At 44.3% G+C, this 17,906-nt stretch overlaps 2 protein-coding genes across 2 annotated transcripts in view; one reads left to right on the forward strand and one right to left on the reverse strand.

The window, feature by feature from the left end:
• Positions 1-5,179, reverse strand: part of LOC143427458 (acetylcholinesterase) — an 80,438-nt gene extending 75,259 nt beyond the window's left edge. The window contains exon 1 of the mRNA XM_076901619.1: positions 5,130-5,179. The gene's annotated coding sequence lies outside the window, so the exon portion shown is untranslated. The remainder of the gene's footprint in view (positions 1-5,129) is intronic.
• Positions 5,180-6,770: 1,591 nt separating this feature from the next.
• The window catches only part of LOC143427463 (interleukin-1 receptor accessory protein-like 1-A), a 150,332-nt gene continuing 139,196 nt past the window's right edge, over positions 6,771-17,906 (forward strand). Inside the window, exon 1 of the mRNA XM_076901627.1 lies at positions 6,771-7,000. Within this exon, the coding sequence (XP_076757742.1) occupies positions 6,780-7,000 (221 nt within the window). The 5' untranslated portion in view covers positions 6,771-6,779. The remainder of the gene's footprint in view (positions 7,001-17,906) is intronic.

Below are 17,906 nucleotides of genomic sequence, written 5' to 3' on the forward strand. Positions count from 1 at the left end.
GTATCCTGTACGTTTCATTAGAAATACAGGTTTGAAACTTAATTTCCACGGAGGCGAGCGTGTCGTACAACTATATACACACATAACCGACAATTAAAGTCGTATCAAAGCGGAGAGCGCAAGGGTGTCACGTTCACCAAAAAGTGGAACATCTATCAAGTCCGCCGATCCGTTCGGTCGGAGATACAGGTTTGAGACTCAATTCCCGCGGAGGCGAGCGTGTCGTAGACGAATGGCGTTGTTCGAGGAAGAACCAGTCGTCTCTAAGCGCGAAATGAGCGGCAGAAGCGGACAGCTGACAATTACAGGAGTCGAATAAGCGGGACGGCTTCCTCCGGTCGGGACACCTGTGAGTCTCACGGAAAGTAAAAACGACTCCGCGCCGTTTAAGGGTTGATCTCGTAACGGTGGCTTTGTCTTTTTTCTCCTCCTCCTTTTTTTTCCCTCTTCTTCTTCCATTTCTCTCTTCTTTTTTCGAGAACGACGACCATGGTCGCTTGACACCAGTGCGACGAGGGGCCAGGGACGTTCGTAAGTGGCGTGTGCGTGCCGTGTAATTACGGATTCTTGGTAAACCGTGGAAAACGGACGGCGTTTCTCATTTCCGTGGAAACGTCGATATTCGCCGTGACAGAGATAACGTCAGGGAGAAAGGCTCGGGGGTTCCACGGAGGTGTTTCGCGTGGAAACGCAGAACGATTGTCGTCTGGCGTACGTGTGTCTGTAAATTGTTGGCTCGTTCTTTTTAAGGGCAGAAGAGAGCATTGTAACGTTGCATTGTTGCTGGCGAAACGTCGTTGCAGAATGGATATTGTTGCGTGCATTGAATTTGTATTGTATGTATACTATGTTACAAACTTTTCATTGAAATCAGTTCAAGTTCGTGCGATTTTCCTTCAATACACAAGGTACAATAAACGGAGCATTAATATCCTTCGAAGCTGAGCTCCACCATTAAAATTTCCAATATTAAAAGGAAACTAAGATATTTAAGAAATCACGAAAAGCAAACTCGAGCCCCAAAACACAAAATTCCTCTTTCTAATTAACACGTGACGCACATTTTTGACTCTACGATCGCCCTCAGAAATATTTTTTTTTTCGATTGTTCATGACTACCAGATGAAATTAGACGTAAGTTGTACGTTTGGAAGTGAAAATTATCACACTTGGTCACAGTTTCTCCATGCTATAATCGTAGTTTGCTCAAAAATGCAACTAATATGCTGTCTGGCATGCTATCACTTTTTTTCTAGACGTGTTACTCAACAATTAAGAAGTGTATGTTAATATAATATAATTAATTACACTTCGTACTAACGCTGTTCTTTTTTTATTGATTAAAATGTGCACGACGGCTATAGCCGTCGTTTGCCTGCATATCGTCCAAGGATCGGACGGCTATAGACGTAATTTGCGTGAACGTGTTAAGAAATCACGAGAAGCAAACTCGAGCCGTAAAACACAAAATTCCTCTTTCGAATTAATTAGTATTTCGTGCAATAAGAAAACCAGTTACTGAAACGTACACGAATTACCAATGAACCAGAGAAGAACCTCGAACGATCGCGCGACGCATCGATCGCGCGCACGAGGCAGTTTAAAATAGAATTAATAACACGATCGTGCTCGAGTACTATGACCCGGCGAGCCTAACCGTTTGTTATACAGTTTTAATTGTACAAGATTTCAATAAAGTGTGCCGGTCGTGCAGCATTTCCCGGCTGTTTCGATGCGTCTTCCGAGAACGCGCGTCGTCGTCTTAATCAGGAAACTCGTACTGCCTCCACGGCTGGATGCGCCTTAACGCCATTAATTAAGGGGAGATTAATTTCGTTACGTACACCGTGATCTCGGAACTCTAATTGATAACACGACCGTTCTTTGAAGTCTGGTTCGAGGGGTGACTCGATAGTTCTAGAAAATGACCGCGAAGGCTGCTGATAACCAAATGCGATGGAATTTGTGTCTGCAAAAAAAAGTGGAGCTTCCCTGTTTTCGCGTCTAAACTGGTGCAACCCTTAGAATTTTTAATTTTACTCGTATCTTGTAATTTATTAGGAAATTAATAAGTATCTACACGTACTTTGGTGTTAAAAATATATAAAAAAATATGTCTGGTTCGAGGGATAACTCGATAGTTCTAGAAAATGACCGCGAAGGATGCTGATAACCAAATGCGATGGAATTTGTATCTGCAAAAAAAAGTGGAGCTTCCCTGTTTTCGCGTCTAAACTGGTGCAACCCTTAGAATTTTTAATTTTACTCGTACCTTGCAATTTATTAAGAAATTAATAAGTACTTTGGAGTTAAAAATATATAATAAAATATAGTAGACTTTTGTGTATGGATTTGCTTTATAAATCGTAGTGCACGGGAATTTTTAGAAGTGGTTGCATGGAAAAAGGTACAAGTACGGAAAAAAAAGTTAGAAATAATGCAGAGGAAACTGGAGAGGCTTGAAACATTTTTATATTCCCCGTGTAAAGAATAATAAAAAAATGTATACCACAGTATAAAAAGCTTATAATTTATTTAGTGAATTTTCAAGCTGAGAAATCTAAATTTTTATGTTATTTAAATTATAAATATAAGATTTTAGTCACTGTGTGTTTCACCTCTCCCACTATTCTATATCAATTTTATCACAGATGGAAGACTTGAAACACTTTACATAATTTATGAGATAATATTTTCTGAACACATTATCCATTTTAGTTTCGTTTCCAGAGTAGAATATCGATGCGATCTTCCTTTCAAACCCTCCTCAATCTCCTCTGATACTCAAATCGTAACAAATTTAATTCTTATCGCTGAACGTGTTGTACGAAAACAGTAGCCGCGATATCCTTGCCGTGTGGTAGGAATTCGCGTTGCACAACAGTCTGCAGTACATGCGATGCAGCCAAGCCAGCCAGATTGATTTCACGAGGCGAAAAATTGCAGACAGCGGAGCAAATTCTTTACAACAACGTAACTTTGCTGTCTACGAGTCTATCCTTGAGACGCGGTGTCCCGTTTAACGAGACGCACGCATTTCCGCTTTGAACGGGCGCAGGAAAATTAGTGGACGCGGAACACGATCGAACGAACTTCGCCAGCTCGCTCCAGTCGCTCGAGTTCCCATTAAACAGCATTAACGATCGATTAACCATTGGTTACACGGTACGGATTAAAGGGCTCGCCTCTGGTCGTATACACAGCTACTCGCAACGGGAGCCGTATTAATTTAACGTCGGATAGAATTTAGTAACGGATTAAAATTGATTAAAATTGAATAAAGTTACAAGTTAATACGTTTCCGCGTGACTTCGAATTGTCGTAACGCGTGCGCAATTTATATGCAACTCGTTCATCTGGAAAATGCATCGCGAGTTATTGTCGTTCAGTTCGTTTCCGTTCTTTTCAATTTTTGGGATTTCGAAACAATTTTCGGGAAACGATTAACGCGCGAGTTTATGCACAACGATAAATGGTGAATTTGTAATTCGAATGATGGAGCGTTTCGCAGTGACGTTAAAAATGAACGAACAAGAGTGCTTCGTAGTTCGATGAGTCATAAGTCGCTGTAATAATTAAAATCCGTGCGAATTATCGTTTATGACATACGTAGAGAGGAGATGATAATTGAGAGGAAGAAAAAGTAACTGATTTCACGAGAAAGGCCACGCTGGTCGTCGGCACGCATGAAAGTGTTCTCTCCCATGCGTCGCGGTTCTGCACACACGTAAATTGCGGGCCTGACTACGGTCATCCGGCATAATCGTTGCCACACGACACGAAACGACTGACCGCATACTCGAATTCCCAGAATGCAAGTCAGCGGCGGCCGCGTGCGCACGAAGAGCAAGCAGCACGAAGAAGGTTCTGCCCGTTGCTGCCGAATCGCGAAGGGTGAGAGCGAACGCTCGAAACTGGAGAACGGATGCGAACGCGAGAGATTCTAAAGAATCGAGCTGGATAACCTGGCACGCTGCGGGAAAGAACGACAGCGACTGAATGGGAAGAAGAAGAGACGCTGATGTGGGAGGAAAATGGCGAGAATACACTGAAAATGGAATTGACGAGATAAAGATATCGATCTCACGCGATATTGTAGATAAAGAAATCGATTAACGGCAATGAGTTGATCGTTTTCTTACTTCTATGTGTAACGCATAATGGAAATGTTTGAATACCTGTGCAATTTTGTATTTTTAATAAATACACAACGAGCTGTGAAGATTCACTATTTTGCTACTTGATTTTATAATTGTTTTATAATACTCACTGTTGTCTTTTACTATCTCAATCGTTATTCTAATTTCATTACTTAACGTTGCAGATAAATGGAAAGTATTAGCACGATTTCAAACTAAGGAATTCGTATTAATATTTAAACAGCATCTACATTGTCCACTTTCTCTCTTTTCTCGTTGCGCATTTCTTCAGAATAGAAATGAAAACTACACCAAGTCCAATTACTTTTGTTACTCATTGGATATAAATTAGAAACCTTGCGAATGTTCCACAAGCAGAAGGAAAATCCCACGAGTCAGTAATATAATCGTTCGCGGTTGGAAAAGTTCGCTAAAGTTGTGCTTTACGCAACGTCCACCGATCCGACACCCACGAATTCGATGAACAATATCGTGGTCTCCAGTCGCCTTGAATAGAATCTTATCCGGGAAAGTTATCTATTCGCGGTGCTGTTTAAATACATAAATTCGAAGTATATCATATTCGCGGAAACGTCATACACCGTAATCGAACTTCTTTCGAAATCGTACACGTATCGCAACACCACCATCAGGAGGGAAAGGAGGGAGGGGGACGATCCAAGCACGGTGGTCGCACGCTGGTCTTCTCAATGCGTGCACTCGAGTAATATATGCTTGCGTTACGTCGAAAAATATGGATATTCCCTGGCTGTTTGTTTTCGTTCGTGTACACACGCACTCGCCACTCGAATTGTTTACCTTCGAACGTGGACTGAACGAAACGCAAATATTGTGAGGCGCTCGACGCAACCTGCTCCTCGCGTACCCCTTTTTCTTATTTCATTCGCGATACATGTTATTAAATTCTCATTCGACGAGGGGAAACCAAGAACCGCGTAAAACGAACACAAAAAAAAAACGGATTCTTACCTTATTAACAGGAAATACGCCATGCTGAACAGTTCGAAGATTCGCCATCTTAAATTGGCTGCGAGTAATTACACCAGGTAAACCTGCACACGATTACACTCACTGCGTCCTGTCGATCTCGCACCAAGTATTATTCAACCTCCATCGATCTCGTCGTTTTCTAAACATTTCGAATTAACAAGATCACAAAATGGCGTCAACTAGTTAAATTGGCTGCGAATAATTACACCAGGTAAACCTGCACACGATTACACTCACTGCGTCCTGTCGATCTCGCACCAAGTATTATTCAACCTCCATCGATCTCGTCGTTTTCTAAACATTTCGAATTAACAAGATCACAAAATGGCGTCAACTAGTTAAATTGGCTGCGAGTAATTACACCAGGTAAACCTGCACACGATTACACTCACTGCGTCCTGTTGATCTCGTAGTATTCAACCTCCATCGACCTCGTCATTTCCTAAATATTTCGAATTAACAAGATCACAAAATGGCGTCAACTAGTTGTCAACATTACGAAATACGTGTTTACGGAACTTACCTTTGCACACGTGCAGAGGCGTCGTCAACCTCGCAGCAGGACCATCGTTTTCTTTCTTTCTCATCGACTTCGATATCCCTTTCTCGTCGTCACTGGCGTCTGCAACATCTGTGTCGCACGCATCGTCGCAGAAAATTTCGAACTCGCAAGAACGAAGAGCAAAGAGAAAGAGAGAGAGAGAGAGAGAGACGAAAACCCTTTTGGGAGTTACGCACGATTCGCGGTCACGCGCGACTACAGCGGCGTTGGTGTCCCGTCGAAGGAATCCGAGCGCAGCCGAGGCGAGCCGATCGAGCACGAGGCAACAGGCGGCTCGTTTTAAACCCGTGGCCTACGGGGAGTTTTCAAAGCAGCGAGCTGACAGTAAGCCGGCGGCCTTCGCAGCGTGTGTGTCGCGTGTACGTCGCTCGACCATAACCGTGCGTACATTTGCGCCGTTCCTCGCGACGGTTCTATTCTTTTTTTCGCATACCCTCTTCGAGGAAACGCCACGCGACAACGTCGACCCCCTCCGCTCGTCTCGAAGTGCGGCTCTCCTGGTGGAAGCGATCAGTGTGACGTAACGTCGAGAACTTGAAACGTGTTGTGTGCCCTGTGATACTTCGCACGAGACATTCACGCAACTTGGAGTCAACGTTCGTCGAAATTTCGTAGGAACAGTTCGCGGTACGGTCGATGCGTCGTTGGAATCGACGGGAATAGATCGCGAGGGAATAGATTTCACGGAAGGTGATCGAACGTTCGAACTGTTTAACGGTTCACGAGTGAAAAAGAGGAAGAGACGTGCGTCTGAGGCTGGTTCGAATCTCGAGTAAACAAGACAGTGGCCCTGTCTCGATCAAGAAGAAAGTTCGTGCTTCGCAACATATATTAAACGCGTTGGTTTGGAGTAACGCGTGTCCACGTTGGTTCCACAGTTTCTCCTCGACCAGTGCAGACTTGAAAGAGATTGGTTTTCGTTCGCGGTGAAAGAGCCCTGCTCCGATTCGCGGCAACATTTCCATCGCAGGGACGGTGTCATGGCGGTCCCCGGATTCGAAAGCCACGGACTCTGAAACGGTTTTCTCGCGTCCTGGTAAATCGATCGTGCGCATCGAGATCTGAAAATGACGCTGACGGTGATGGAGCACGGTTTGGCGATCGTCTCGCTCCTCGCTGCGATCTGTCAGGCGAACGAACTCAAGGACTATTGTTCGATGCACAAATTCGACAATCTGCCACCGGGTGGGCTGAGGTTCACCAAGGAGGTCGTGACTACGGAGTACGCGAACATTGGCGCGTTCAAGGCCCTCCATTGCTGTCTACGAGGATACAGGAGCATCGAGTGGTGAGTGGACGACACACTTCTCTTTATTTCCAATCTACAGCCACGTTTTTTTCGTTCGTCGACGCGTTTAACTGCTCGCGAAACGTTGCACGCGAACACTGTGCGTCCTCCGCGACGTTCCTTTTGCTTTTAAGTCGAACGTAGACAGGGTGAGTGGAGGTCGTCAAAGAGCAACCGACCAAAACACACGGGTTCGCAGAGAATCTCAGGCGTGCGTTCGTTTCGCAAGAGGGACGAAGGTTAAACGGTGGTGCGTCTGCTGGTTGATTCCAAGTCGTAATTAATACGTTACCCGTCGTCGACACGGCCTATTTCCATTTTCATGCTTGACATCGTGTCGACGAGACGTTTACATATGCGCTGGGGGAGTCGCGGTTTACCGACAGAGGCAGCCTGGATTTCCTACGATTTTAGATATTTACACGCACTGAACTGCACTTTTCGAACAAATTCGAGGGACGGATACCTTCTGTAGCCAGTTCGTGTGCCAGCCAGTTTCCTGCCCACACTTTTTTCCCGCAAACTTTAACCGAATACCTGGAAGCGCGTGTCCGCTCCTCGACCTCTTCAAATTAATCCATTTACGGAGCGCGCGGTCTTTTTTCTCACACCGTCAGAGGAATACATTAAACCGGTTATTAGCTCTGCGTGTAGTGTGCATGATTTAAAGCAAACTTCGTTTCCGAGAACGCGTCGCTCATCCGAGGCTCGAACGCTGGAATTGTTGTAAACTCGAAATGTCGAAGAGACAAAGAGGGAGAAAGAGGGAGAGAGTGCAAGAGGATCGCGTGGGTGGTGCGGGAAAGGAAAGGGAGCGTTGGAAAATACGAAAGCCGTGTGGCCACTTTGTCCCTAAATTGTACAGTTCGTTGGGAGCGTAACAGGTTTCCAGGAAGAACGGTTGTCGCGTAGCAAACGAGCCGATTGTCAGCCGTTCGTAAAAACGACGGGCGCAAAGAGGCGATCGCGTCCGCATTGTGACCGGCTCTGCGGCGGTGGAGTCGCGTCGCGCACGGTAAATAACGTTTCCACGAAACGCTTGTTTATTCCACGATAAATCTAGGAGGGCCTGGCGCACGAGGTGTACGAGATGGAAATCGCCGTAGGGGGTCGCAGTTCGAGAAGACGCGTTCGACTGTCCCTTCGAGAACCGCGAGAGCGAGGCCAACAAAGCCGCGCTTCCGAGAATCGTCCTTCGAGGGACCCGACCAGCCGATTTGCCGAATCCCTTCCGCACCGGGAACTTTATTATTCCTGGGACAAAGTGGGACCTTATACACTGGGGACGTGCCGCTATTGTGCACGGTCCCTACGGGCGTGCTTCTCCAGGTGTCAAACGGTATATTTGTTCCGCGCGTTCGCTTGTGTCCCTCCTTCGAGGGGGTGAAAGAGAGAAAGAAAGAAAGAAAGAGAGAGAGAGAGAGAGAGAAAGAGTAGACGTCGAGCAGTGCGCGTCTGGTTTCTCGAAAAGTCCGAGGGTAACGAACGTGTGCCACGCTCTCTCTCTCTCTCTCGCTTGGCCGTCCACACCTGTTACGTCTCTATCAACCGTGTCCATCTAAAGCACGCCGCTTCCCGACGATGAACACGCACGAAATTATGCGGATGTTCGTGCGTGGGTCGTCCAACTCTTTCCGTTGATGCCATCGGATGCCTTGCCCCGCTAATTCCAACAGGGGATAGGACGTCGATTAGGCGACCGAAACTGATCGACTGCGATTCGCGTCCATTGTTCTCGCTTCGCATTGGTGGCGCTGCGTTCCAAACGGAGTATTCCTCGCTATTGCTTTTGAAGTGATTTTAAAATTCCTCAGGATGGACTGACATTAATTTTTAGGCGACTGAAACTGATCGACTGCGATTCGCGTCCATTGTTCTCGCTTCGCATTGGTGGCGCTGCGTTCCAAACGGAGTATTCCTCGCTATTGCTTTTGAGTTGATCCTCAAAATTCCTCAGGATGGACTGACATTAATTTTTAGGCGACTGAAACTGATCGACTGCGATTCGCGTCCATTGTTCTCGCTTCGCATTGGTGGCGCTGCGTTCCAAACGGAGTATTCCTCGCTATTGCTTTTGAGTTGATCCTCAAAATTCCTCAGGATGGACTGACATTAATTTTTAGGCGACTGAAACTGATCGACTGCGATTCGCGTCCATTGTTCTCGCTTCGCATTGGTGGCACTGCGTTCCAACCGGAGTATTCTTCACTATTGCTTTTGAGTTGATCTTAAAATTCCTCAGGATGGAACTGACATTAATTTATAGCTCGACAATGCGGTGTTACTTCCTGGAATATTCCCTCTCAATTTTTTTGCACGACGTATCTAGGTTAAGGAGTTTAAAATTAATATTTTCGTACGTCAAACTGGTTCTCGTTTCCAGCGACTAAGCATTCGAGAAATCAAAAAATTACTAATCGTCTCGAGTTCCACGAAATATTGGCCAACAGATCTACATGTTCGATACGTGTACCCAAATATCTCTGTAGCTACTGACTGCCGCCATCTTGAACTTCTGCGAGCGTTGTACGCTGCGAAGCGGAAAAGAGCCTTCTGGGAGATACATTCGGAATATCGCTCGTACGAATTAAAGATGACACGCCAAGCACTGCTTCCATTTCTATGATATAAAACCATCGCACAGTTTCTTCATTGTTCCCGCATTTCTCCAGCGGATTTCTCTTGCCAGTGTTTGTAGAGAGGAACGAAAGAGCTTGGCGCAGCACTCGACCGTTTCGAAAAACACTCGTAACTCTCGCTGAACGCGACGTGGAGAGAAGGAGAGAGATAGAAAGCGACTCAGGGCTCTGACATTTTTTCCCGCTTTCGCTCCCATCGTAAACGATGTTTTCCCCCTTCCTTCCGGTGTACTTCGCGTCGATGCTGGTTCCGGGAATAAAGAGCCGCAGGGCTCGACCAGAACAAAGGGTGGAACCGTCGATGCGCGAACGTCCGGACGATACTTTTTTATTGGCGGTCGAATTCAGCCGCGGGACAAAGGATACGCGGTGGGCATAAATTAAACGCGACGTTCGCCAATTTCCAACGACGCACTCACTTTCCGTTGGATCCGTCCAGCGAGAGCGTCGTATCCGCGCGTATACAGTTAACCCTCCTATAACGCGGTTTCCATATAACGCGGAGCTGAAATTGCGACAGCCCTCCTATAACGCGGTACTCTTACAGCCTACCAATGACTAGTAACTAGATACGTTTCTATAAACAAATGGGTGGCAAATCTCGATCTACAAGATGCGAAGAAAGGGCTAAATTTGGCTAAAGAATTAGAACTTCATTTCATTCGAACTGATCAGTCAACGGTGCGCAGCGCAAAGTTTAAAAGAGAGTTAAGAAATTGCTTAGCCTCCCTACAGAGAGGTTTTAGTAGAGTTAGAAAAAGAAGCTACAGTTGAAAACCATTGTGAAAATGAACTAAGCCAGGAAAACATTTTACCCATTCGAAGAAGACGAGTTAGGCGACTCATGTCCGACAGCGAGGATTAGTGTTGAAAGATTACATAATTTTACAAAAGTTTGTCTTGTTCTTGTTGGAAACAGTGTTTTAGTCTAGTTTTTGTTTCATTTTTTTAATCATTTTTCTTATATGAACTGTTCGATTCGATAAAAATAATTTATAATTTATCTTGTCTTTTGTATTTATTGGTTTTGCATATAACGCGGTACGCACTTACCGCGTTATAGGAGAGTTGACTGTACACTCGATATTCGAAAGCAGCGAGCTGACGCGAGGCGGTGCATATCAGTAGAACGCGTAATGACGCGAGGTTGTCATCGTTCATCAGAAGTGAAAGGTAAGGCATCTGCCGGCACGACGCAGCTTTCTATGTCGTCATTGTCATCGGCTATTTATGCGCTTACGTGGAATTATTTCTAACGCTTAGCGAGGCAGCTGTGCACCTTCGCGAAACGTAATCTATGCAAAGCGGGTGGAGAGCCATCGCGTTAGGATTCTGTTCTTAAAACCGTCGAACGCGGAGGGGGTTTTGAGTGTGGAAAATTTTGCTCTCGTCTGGACGCAGGTGATTCTTCTGTATTCCGTTCTCGAATTTCGCGTGCCAAGATGTTTCAATCCGATGGATCAAATTGCACGTGCGATTTAAATGTCAACCGCTTGGCGCCAATCTTTATCGAGTTATCGAATTATCGAATTTAAATTCCATGCGAAGATCGAAAATTTCTTGTTGATCTTTTGCTTTACATTGCAACACATAAGCAATTAATTTTATAAGTCCACTTTTCTTTTCTATCTCCCCTGCATATCATCTTAATCTCTTAAAAAAAGACGCTGACTGTTTATCGATGGAAGGTTGTGGTGCATGGAGATTGTCGAATGTGCTAATAAAAGATCGAAATTTCTTGTTGATCTTTTGCTTTACATTGCAACGTATAAGCAATTAATTTTATGAGTCTCTTCTTCTTTTCTATCTCCCCTGAATATCATTCTAATCTCTTAAAAAAAAATATGTACATACACTCCTCGCAATTACTATATTAATCGACGTTAAGTGCCACTTACCCAACATTCCAAAAATAGCCTTTCACCCGTTCCCTAAAATTAAACGCTCTAATCGCCAATACAAACAATCCCAATAGACTCTCGTTATCGCTCCATTGTTACTCAACAGCATAAACAAATACTTTCCCTACAATTTATTCGTCAAATAAATAACTGAAGCAACTTTAACACCTCTGACAGAGAGAAACAGGTACAGGAATTATTCCAGCGCTAATTAGAGAGTGAAACCAAGCGATATAGATTCGACGAGGACGCAGCGATGTGATCCAACGATTCTACAAAATAAATCGCATTCTGAGGCTGAGTATGCACACGTACAAAACAAAGGGTGAAATCCAAGCGAAATCGTTGACTCGCGAAAGCTCTCGCGCACGTTCACCGGTAGAAAGTGGCGCGGTGCAACATCCGGTTGCGCGTTAATCGCGAGGACGCGCGCCACGAAACGTGGCCGCGTCCTATCCCCGTGTTTTATCGTGGTTCACGCGCAAAACGCCAGCGGAAATTGCGCACAGTTGAAGAAGGGGACGATGCACGCCCCAGGAACTCCTCGAGCTTGTGTTGCTCGTCCAGGAAAAACTGGAAACCAGCGTCGTTCGAAGCGGCTCTCCCTCTGCGTGCCTCCTTCGTCCTCGAGGACGCGTCGCGCGTTAATGCGCCACGTTTTTCGGCTAACGAACGCGAACACACGCTCGACGAGTTCCACCAGCGACGCTCGCAAGGATCACTTATTTCGAGACGACCAGATAGCATCGCTGGGATTATTCCTCGCGAGACGTTGGACCGAGAATGCTCGATTTTTCTACGAGTCGAACGGCTGCGACTTTCTGGGGATCTTGGAGGGAGTTTCAGTAACGGTGATACTCGTGTCTCGACGAGTAATGTAACGACGATGGTAATGCTTGCGTACAAGGTCTGATCAAGAGGTTCACGTTACATTATTCATAAATTGCAGTAGAAATGAGATACGAATCTGAGACGCAGAGGTGTGGAATGTTATCCACTTTTTTTTTATTTACTGTTTTTTTTTTTTTTTTTTTTTTTTTTTTGCTAGGCGCAGAGAACGTGGTTTCGTTCGGCTACGTTCCTTAATGGCCGTGTCGTTGTCTTTTTGTGAAAGCTTGCCTCGTATCCGCCGCGATTTTCTACAAATCTTTTCCGGCTAGTTGCGCCTTTTACCGGTTTAAAACTGTAGCTCTGCTCGCACGGCGAAATCTCCATCCCGGAAATACGGAACGTTGGAAAGCATAGAATGTACGCATAAGTGTGTAACACGTATTTAACTTTCATTTTTTGAAATAATTTCGAATGGTATTTCGATTATTTATACGTTTTACAATATGTTATGAAATATTTTTTAAAAGGCAATTACTTTGTCTTCGTGATGATAGAAGTTTAGAAAGAATAATACAGTAATTGCTTGTCATGATATCACACTTACAGGCGTAATTTCCAACATTATCCTTTTATCGCCTTAACATCTAAAGGTCCAATTTGTTTTCTTGAAATAATTTCGAACGGAGATATCGACTATTTTTTTTTACGCGAAATAACGATACATTACGGTTATTAATTTATATGCAATTTATATCTTTCTCTAAAATAGTATCCACATAAAAGTTTGACCATTCATTAAGAATAATCGAATATTTAAAATGATAGGATAATTTTATCTGCAAATTGCATTTCAAAAAGTTTGAAGGATATTAATATTGAACAAGCAGAAAAATCTGTGTCATTTAAATCGTATCGTTCGCACGTTATACTTTATTCGAATAGAACCAGCTGTAACTGGTAGTCGCACTTCGTTCACATATACGTATATACAGTTATTATTCATTAAAAATAATCGAATAATTTTATCCGCAAATTGTATTTCAAAAAGTTTTGAAAAATATTAATATTGAGCAAGCAGAAAAATCTGTCTGTCATTCAAATCGTATCGTTCACACGTTATACTTTATTCGAATAGAACCAGCTATAACTAATACTCGCACTTCGTTCACATATACGTATATACAGTTATTATTCATTAAGAATAATCGAATAATTTTATCCGCAAATTGTATTTCAAAAAGTATTGGAAATTATTAATATTGAGGAAGCAGAAAAATCTGTGTCATTTAAATCGTATCATTCGCACGTTATACTTTATTCGAATAGAACCAGCTGTAACTGGTAGTTGCACTTCGTTCACATATACGTGCATACAGTTATTATAAATAAAGCGAGCGAGAGAGAAAAAGAGGCTGACGAGCGTGACTTACGCGCGGAGAATTTGTACGTGTAATTTGCATCGTTTAATAACTACAAATGAAACAATTCTCAGAACGCGCTATCTCTTTTCCGGTAAGGTAAGGACGATTTAAGCGGACGGCTCGTTTTGCTCGCGAGCGACGCGTACACCACGGCTATGACGCATACGTGGTTGCGTTATGTCGAAGTAATGACGATGGCGTGCTGAACGCGAACAAGGACCGGTCGCGAGCCGCACCGCGGGGACACGCTTTCGATGTAACGGAAGTCGGTAATCGTTTTGCGGGAAGTCGTTTCCCCAGTTGTCAGAGAGACGTCTCCCTTTCGTGCGTTTCCCATCGACACGCGATCGTTGGTATGCGTTGCCTCCACGACCGCGAGTGCCATCGAGAATGTGGCAGATCCTTCGTCCTTTCGCGTCGAAATAGCGCTTAGAACAGCAAGACGAGTGGACACGAATTTTAGAATAGCGTTTCCTTGAAGATGGCGTGTATGCGTTGCCTCCACGACCGCGAGTGCCATCGAGAATGTGGCAGATCCTTCGTCCTTTCGCGTCGAAGTAGAGGTTAGAACAGCTAGGCGAGTGGACACGAATTTTAGAATAGCGTTTCCTCGAAGATGGCGCGTATGCGTTGCCTCCACGACCGCGAATGCCATCGAGAATGTGGCAGATCCTTCGTCCTTTCGCGTCGAAGTAGAGCTTAGAACAGCTAGGCGAGTGGACACGAATTTTAGGATAGCGTTTCCATGAAAATAATGTGGCTAAGTGCCACACGAGGGTTCACAAGAGAAAAGTGAGCCATCGAGAACGTGGCAGACCCTTCGTCCTTTCGCGTCGCAGTAGCGAATAAGTCAGAATAGCGAGTCGAGTGGACACGAATTTTAGGCTCGCGTTTCCATGAAAACAATGTGGCCAAGTGGCACACGAGGGTTCACGAGAGAAAAGTGCGCCATCGAGAAGGTGGCAGAGCCTTCGTCCTTTCGCGTCGAAGTAGCGCTTAGAACAGCAAGGCGAGTGGACACGAATTTTGGGATACCGTTTTTACGAAGATGACGTGTATGCTTTGCCTTCACGACCGCGAATGCCATCGAGAACATAGCAGATCCTTCGTCCTTTCGCGTTGCAGTAGCGAGCAAGTTAAAACAGCTAGGCAAGTGGATACGAATTTTAGGCTCGCGTTTCTACGAAAATAATGTGGCCAAGTGGCACACGAGGGTTGACGAGAGAAAAATGAAGAAGCTGCATATCGCGAAGATCGTCGCGTCACGGGGAAAGTTGAAGGGCACGTATATACGCGTCTCGAGCGCAGACCGCCTCGAGGCACGGATAATGACAAGCCAGCGGAACAGAACTGTAATTTCACATCGGGAATGGCGCGGCTCCGTTCGTTCGCGGAACGCGTTAAGACGATTTTCGAAGGGGGAGTAACGTAATTCCTAGGATGGAACTGGCCGTGGCGCAGCCCCAAATTGACGGCCGCCCCGTCCCTAGATTAGGCCCCTCGAGGGAGAGAGGCTACAGGCTCACGACTAGCTCGATCGTTTTTTTTCTTCCCAACCGGACGCCGCGATGACGGGACGATCGCGAGAAACCGACTCATCTGTTTTTTGCGCGAATTCCTGATACACTGTCGCGGATATCTGCTCGATAACAAATACCAAGTCGTTAGCGCTCCAAGCTCTGCTCTCTTTCTGCGTGTAAAGGTAACTTCTCTTGCGAACGCGGTTTCAGAGTTATGGGAAAAGTCTCGTGGAAAATGGAATGTCGATTGCTGTGTCCCGTACACGCGATCGTACTCGTCGAATTTAATTTGCGTGAAGGAGGTTACATTGACGCATGTGTATTTCTGTTTTTTAAATTAAAATTATTTCGTGTGAGAAAGAGTTGATATTTCGTTTAATTGTTATATCAAATGCGTGGAATATATTCACTTTTGATTATCGAAGAAATTTTAAATGCGAACATATGTGTTAGCGTGATTAACTGGAAAAAATTGACTCTTCGAACGTCAGCGATAGATACTATTTCTAGTAATAATATAGTATAAAGCAATAGTTTTTATCGCCAGTCTCTACCAGGAATAGAAAATTTCCATTTGAATAGATAACTTCAGAGAAGCATGCACTTCATATAAAATTGCGATGGGATAAATTTAACCTTCGCAATCACTAATCAATGCTAATATCCCCTCATAGGAGGCATCCAACTGCAAACAATTAATAGTTACCAGCAAAGACGAAGAAAACATTCGATACATTTGACAAAAGTTATTCAAACTAAAATATTCATCCCAACAAATATATAACAACACGTTTCTAAATTTTCAAAACCCAATCTACAAATTCTTCGTTCAGTACACCAGAATTTCATTTAAAAATGGCCAACGATAACGTTACACGGAGGTTATTGCGAGTACCAACGCCATGCGCACATATAAGCAGGCTGATCATTTATTCAAGGGAAAAAAGTCGCGTCACCGTGACACGTCTGACGAATTTCGCGCAGAAAATTGCTCGTCGACTTGGAAACGGCTCGTTTGATGTCCCCTCGGATTTTCCGTTACCCACCGTTGGTACGCCAGCGTCTGCTGCGAGGGGCGAAAAAGTTTCTCGATCTCTCGTCGATCCCCGTCGGGGGTTGGTTCCTCTCGAAGTTTCCCCAGTCGAATCCTCTCTTCTCTCGCCGTCTGTCTCGAGACGCGTAACGCGATACGTGCGAGCGCGCCTTGGCACGTGAACGTCGTGGCAATGCGATTGAATTTGGGGGATGGCGCACTCGAGGGAGGAAGGAAGGAAGGGGAGTTCCTCTCTGGAGCCGTGCTCTCGCGGTTGCCAGGTGTTATCGATGGAAATGCACGATGGCGCAGTCAAAGGTGCGCCCTGGAAACGTCTCTGCTTTTAGGAACAGAGAGAGAGAGAGAGATGGAGACTCTCTTTCTCTTCTCGAGAAACCACTTCCTTTCGATTCGTTTGCGGTCACGCGAACGCTTTCCGCCGTGTTCGATCGCGCGAAACGTTGCGGTCGCTGCTCGAACAATGGCGCGTCGTTGTGAAACGCCGCGAGAGATACCTGCGAGAGAGCCTGCGCTGCCTCGTCCTTTTGCGCAACGCTCCCGCCGTGGTTCACAGCGAAAATTTCGATCGTGAAACCCTCCATTGTGGACACGAACCGTGTCAGATCGAGCTAGAGTTGCTTTTTTCTTTTTTTTTTTTTTTAAAGCGTAGTACTCTTCATGGACGAATGCGATAGTAAATGATTATGTCATGAACAGTAATATTTGCATAGCTTTTGCGCAGTTTATATTATTAGTTAATTTATCGCCTTCTAAAGGTGGCAAGTTAATACTTTAACACTTTGACGTATATTTTTGGCCATGCGATCGCTCTCAGAAACACATTTTTTTTATTGTTTATGACTGCCAGATGAAATCGGGTGCAAGTTGTATGTTTGGAAGTGAAAATTGTCACATTTTACTTACGACGGCTATAATCGTCATTTGCTCAAAAAAACAACTAATATGCTGTCTGGCATGCTATCACTTTTTTTCTAGATGCGTTACTCAATAATTTAACAAGTGTATGCGTTAGTACGCTTAGTACTAATACTGTTCTTTTTTTATTAATTAAAATATGCACGACGGTTATAACCGTCATTTACGTCAAAGTGTTAAGGAACACCTGATGCTGATTACTTTGATTTTTGCGTACGAAAAATTCAGATGCGATAGTAAATGAACATGTTATGCACAATGATTTTTGCATAGATAGCTTTTGTGCAGTTTATATTATTACTTAATTTATGGTCTTCTAAAGATGGCAAGTTAATACTTTAAGAAACACCTGATGTTCATTACTTTGATTTCCACGTACGAAAAATTCAGAATATATTTTAACAATTTAATCAGTGGTCTTTGACGGTTTTCGAGACGGTTGCGAGAAGAATACTTTTTTCTTTCAGCAGTACTTAAAAATGCGATAGTAACTACTTAATTTATCGTCTTCTAAAGATGGTAAGTTAGTAATTTAGCAACATCTGATGCGGATTATTTTAAGTTTCACGTACGAAAAATTCAAAATATATTTTAACAACTTAATCAGTGGTCTTTAACTGTTTTC

The sequence above is a fragment of the Xylocopa sonorina genome, chromosome 9, assembly GCF_050948175.1.
Source record: "Xylocopa sonorina isolate GNS202 chromosome 9, iyXylSono1_principal, whole genome shotgun sequence".
Classification (NCBI taxonomy): Eukaryota; Metazoa; Arthropoda; class Insecta; order Hymenoptera; family Apidae; genus Xylocopa; species Xylocopa sonorina.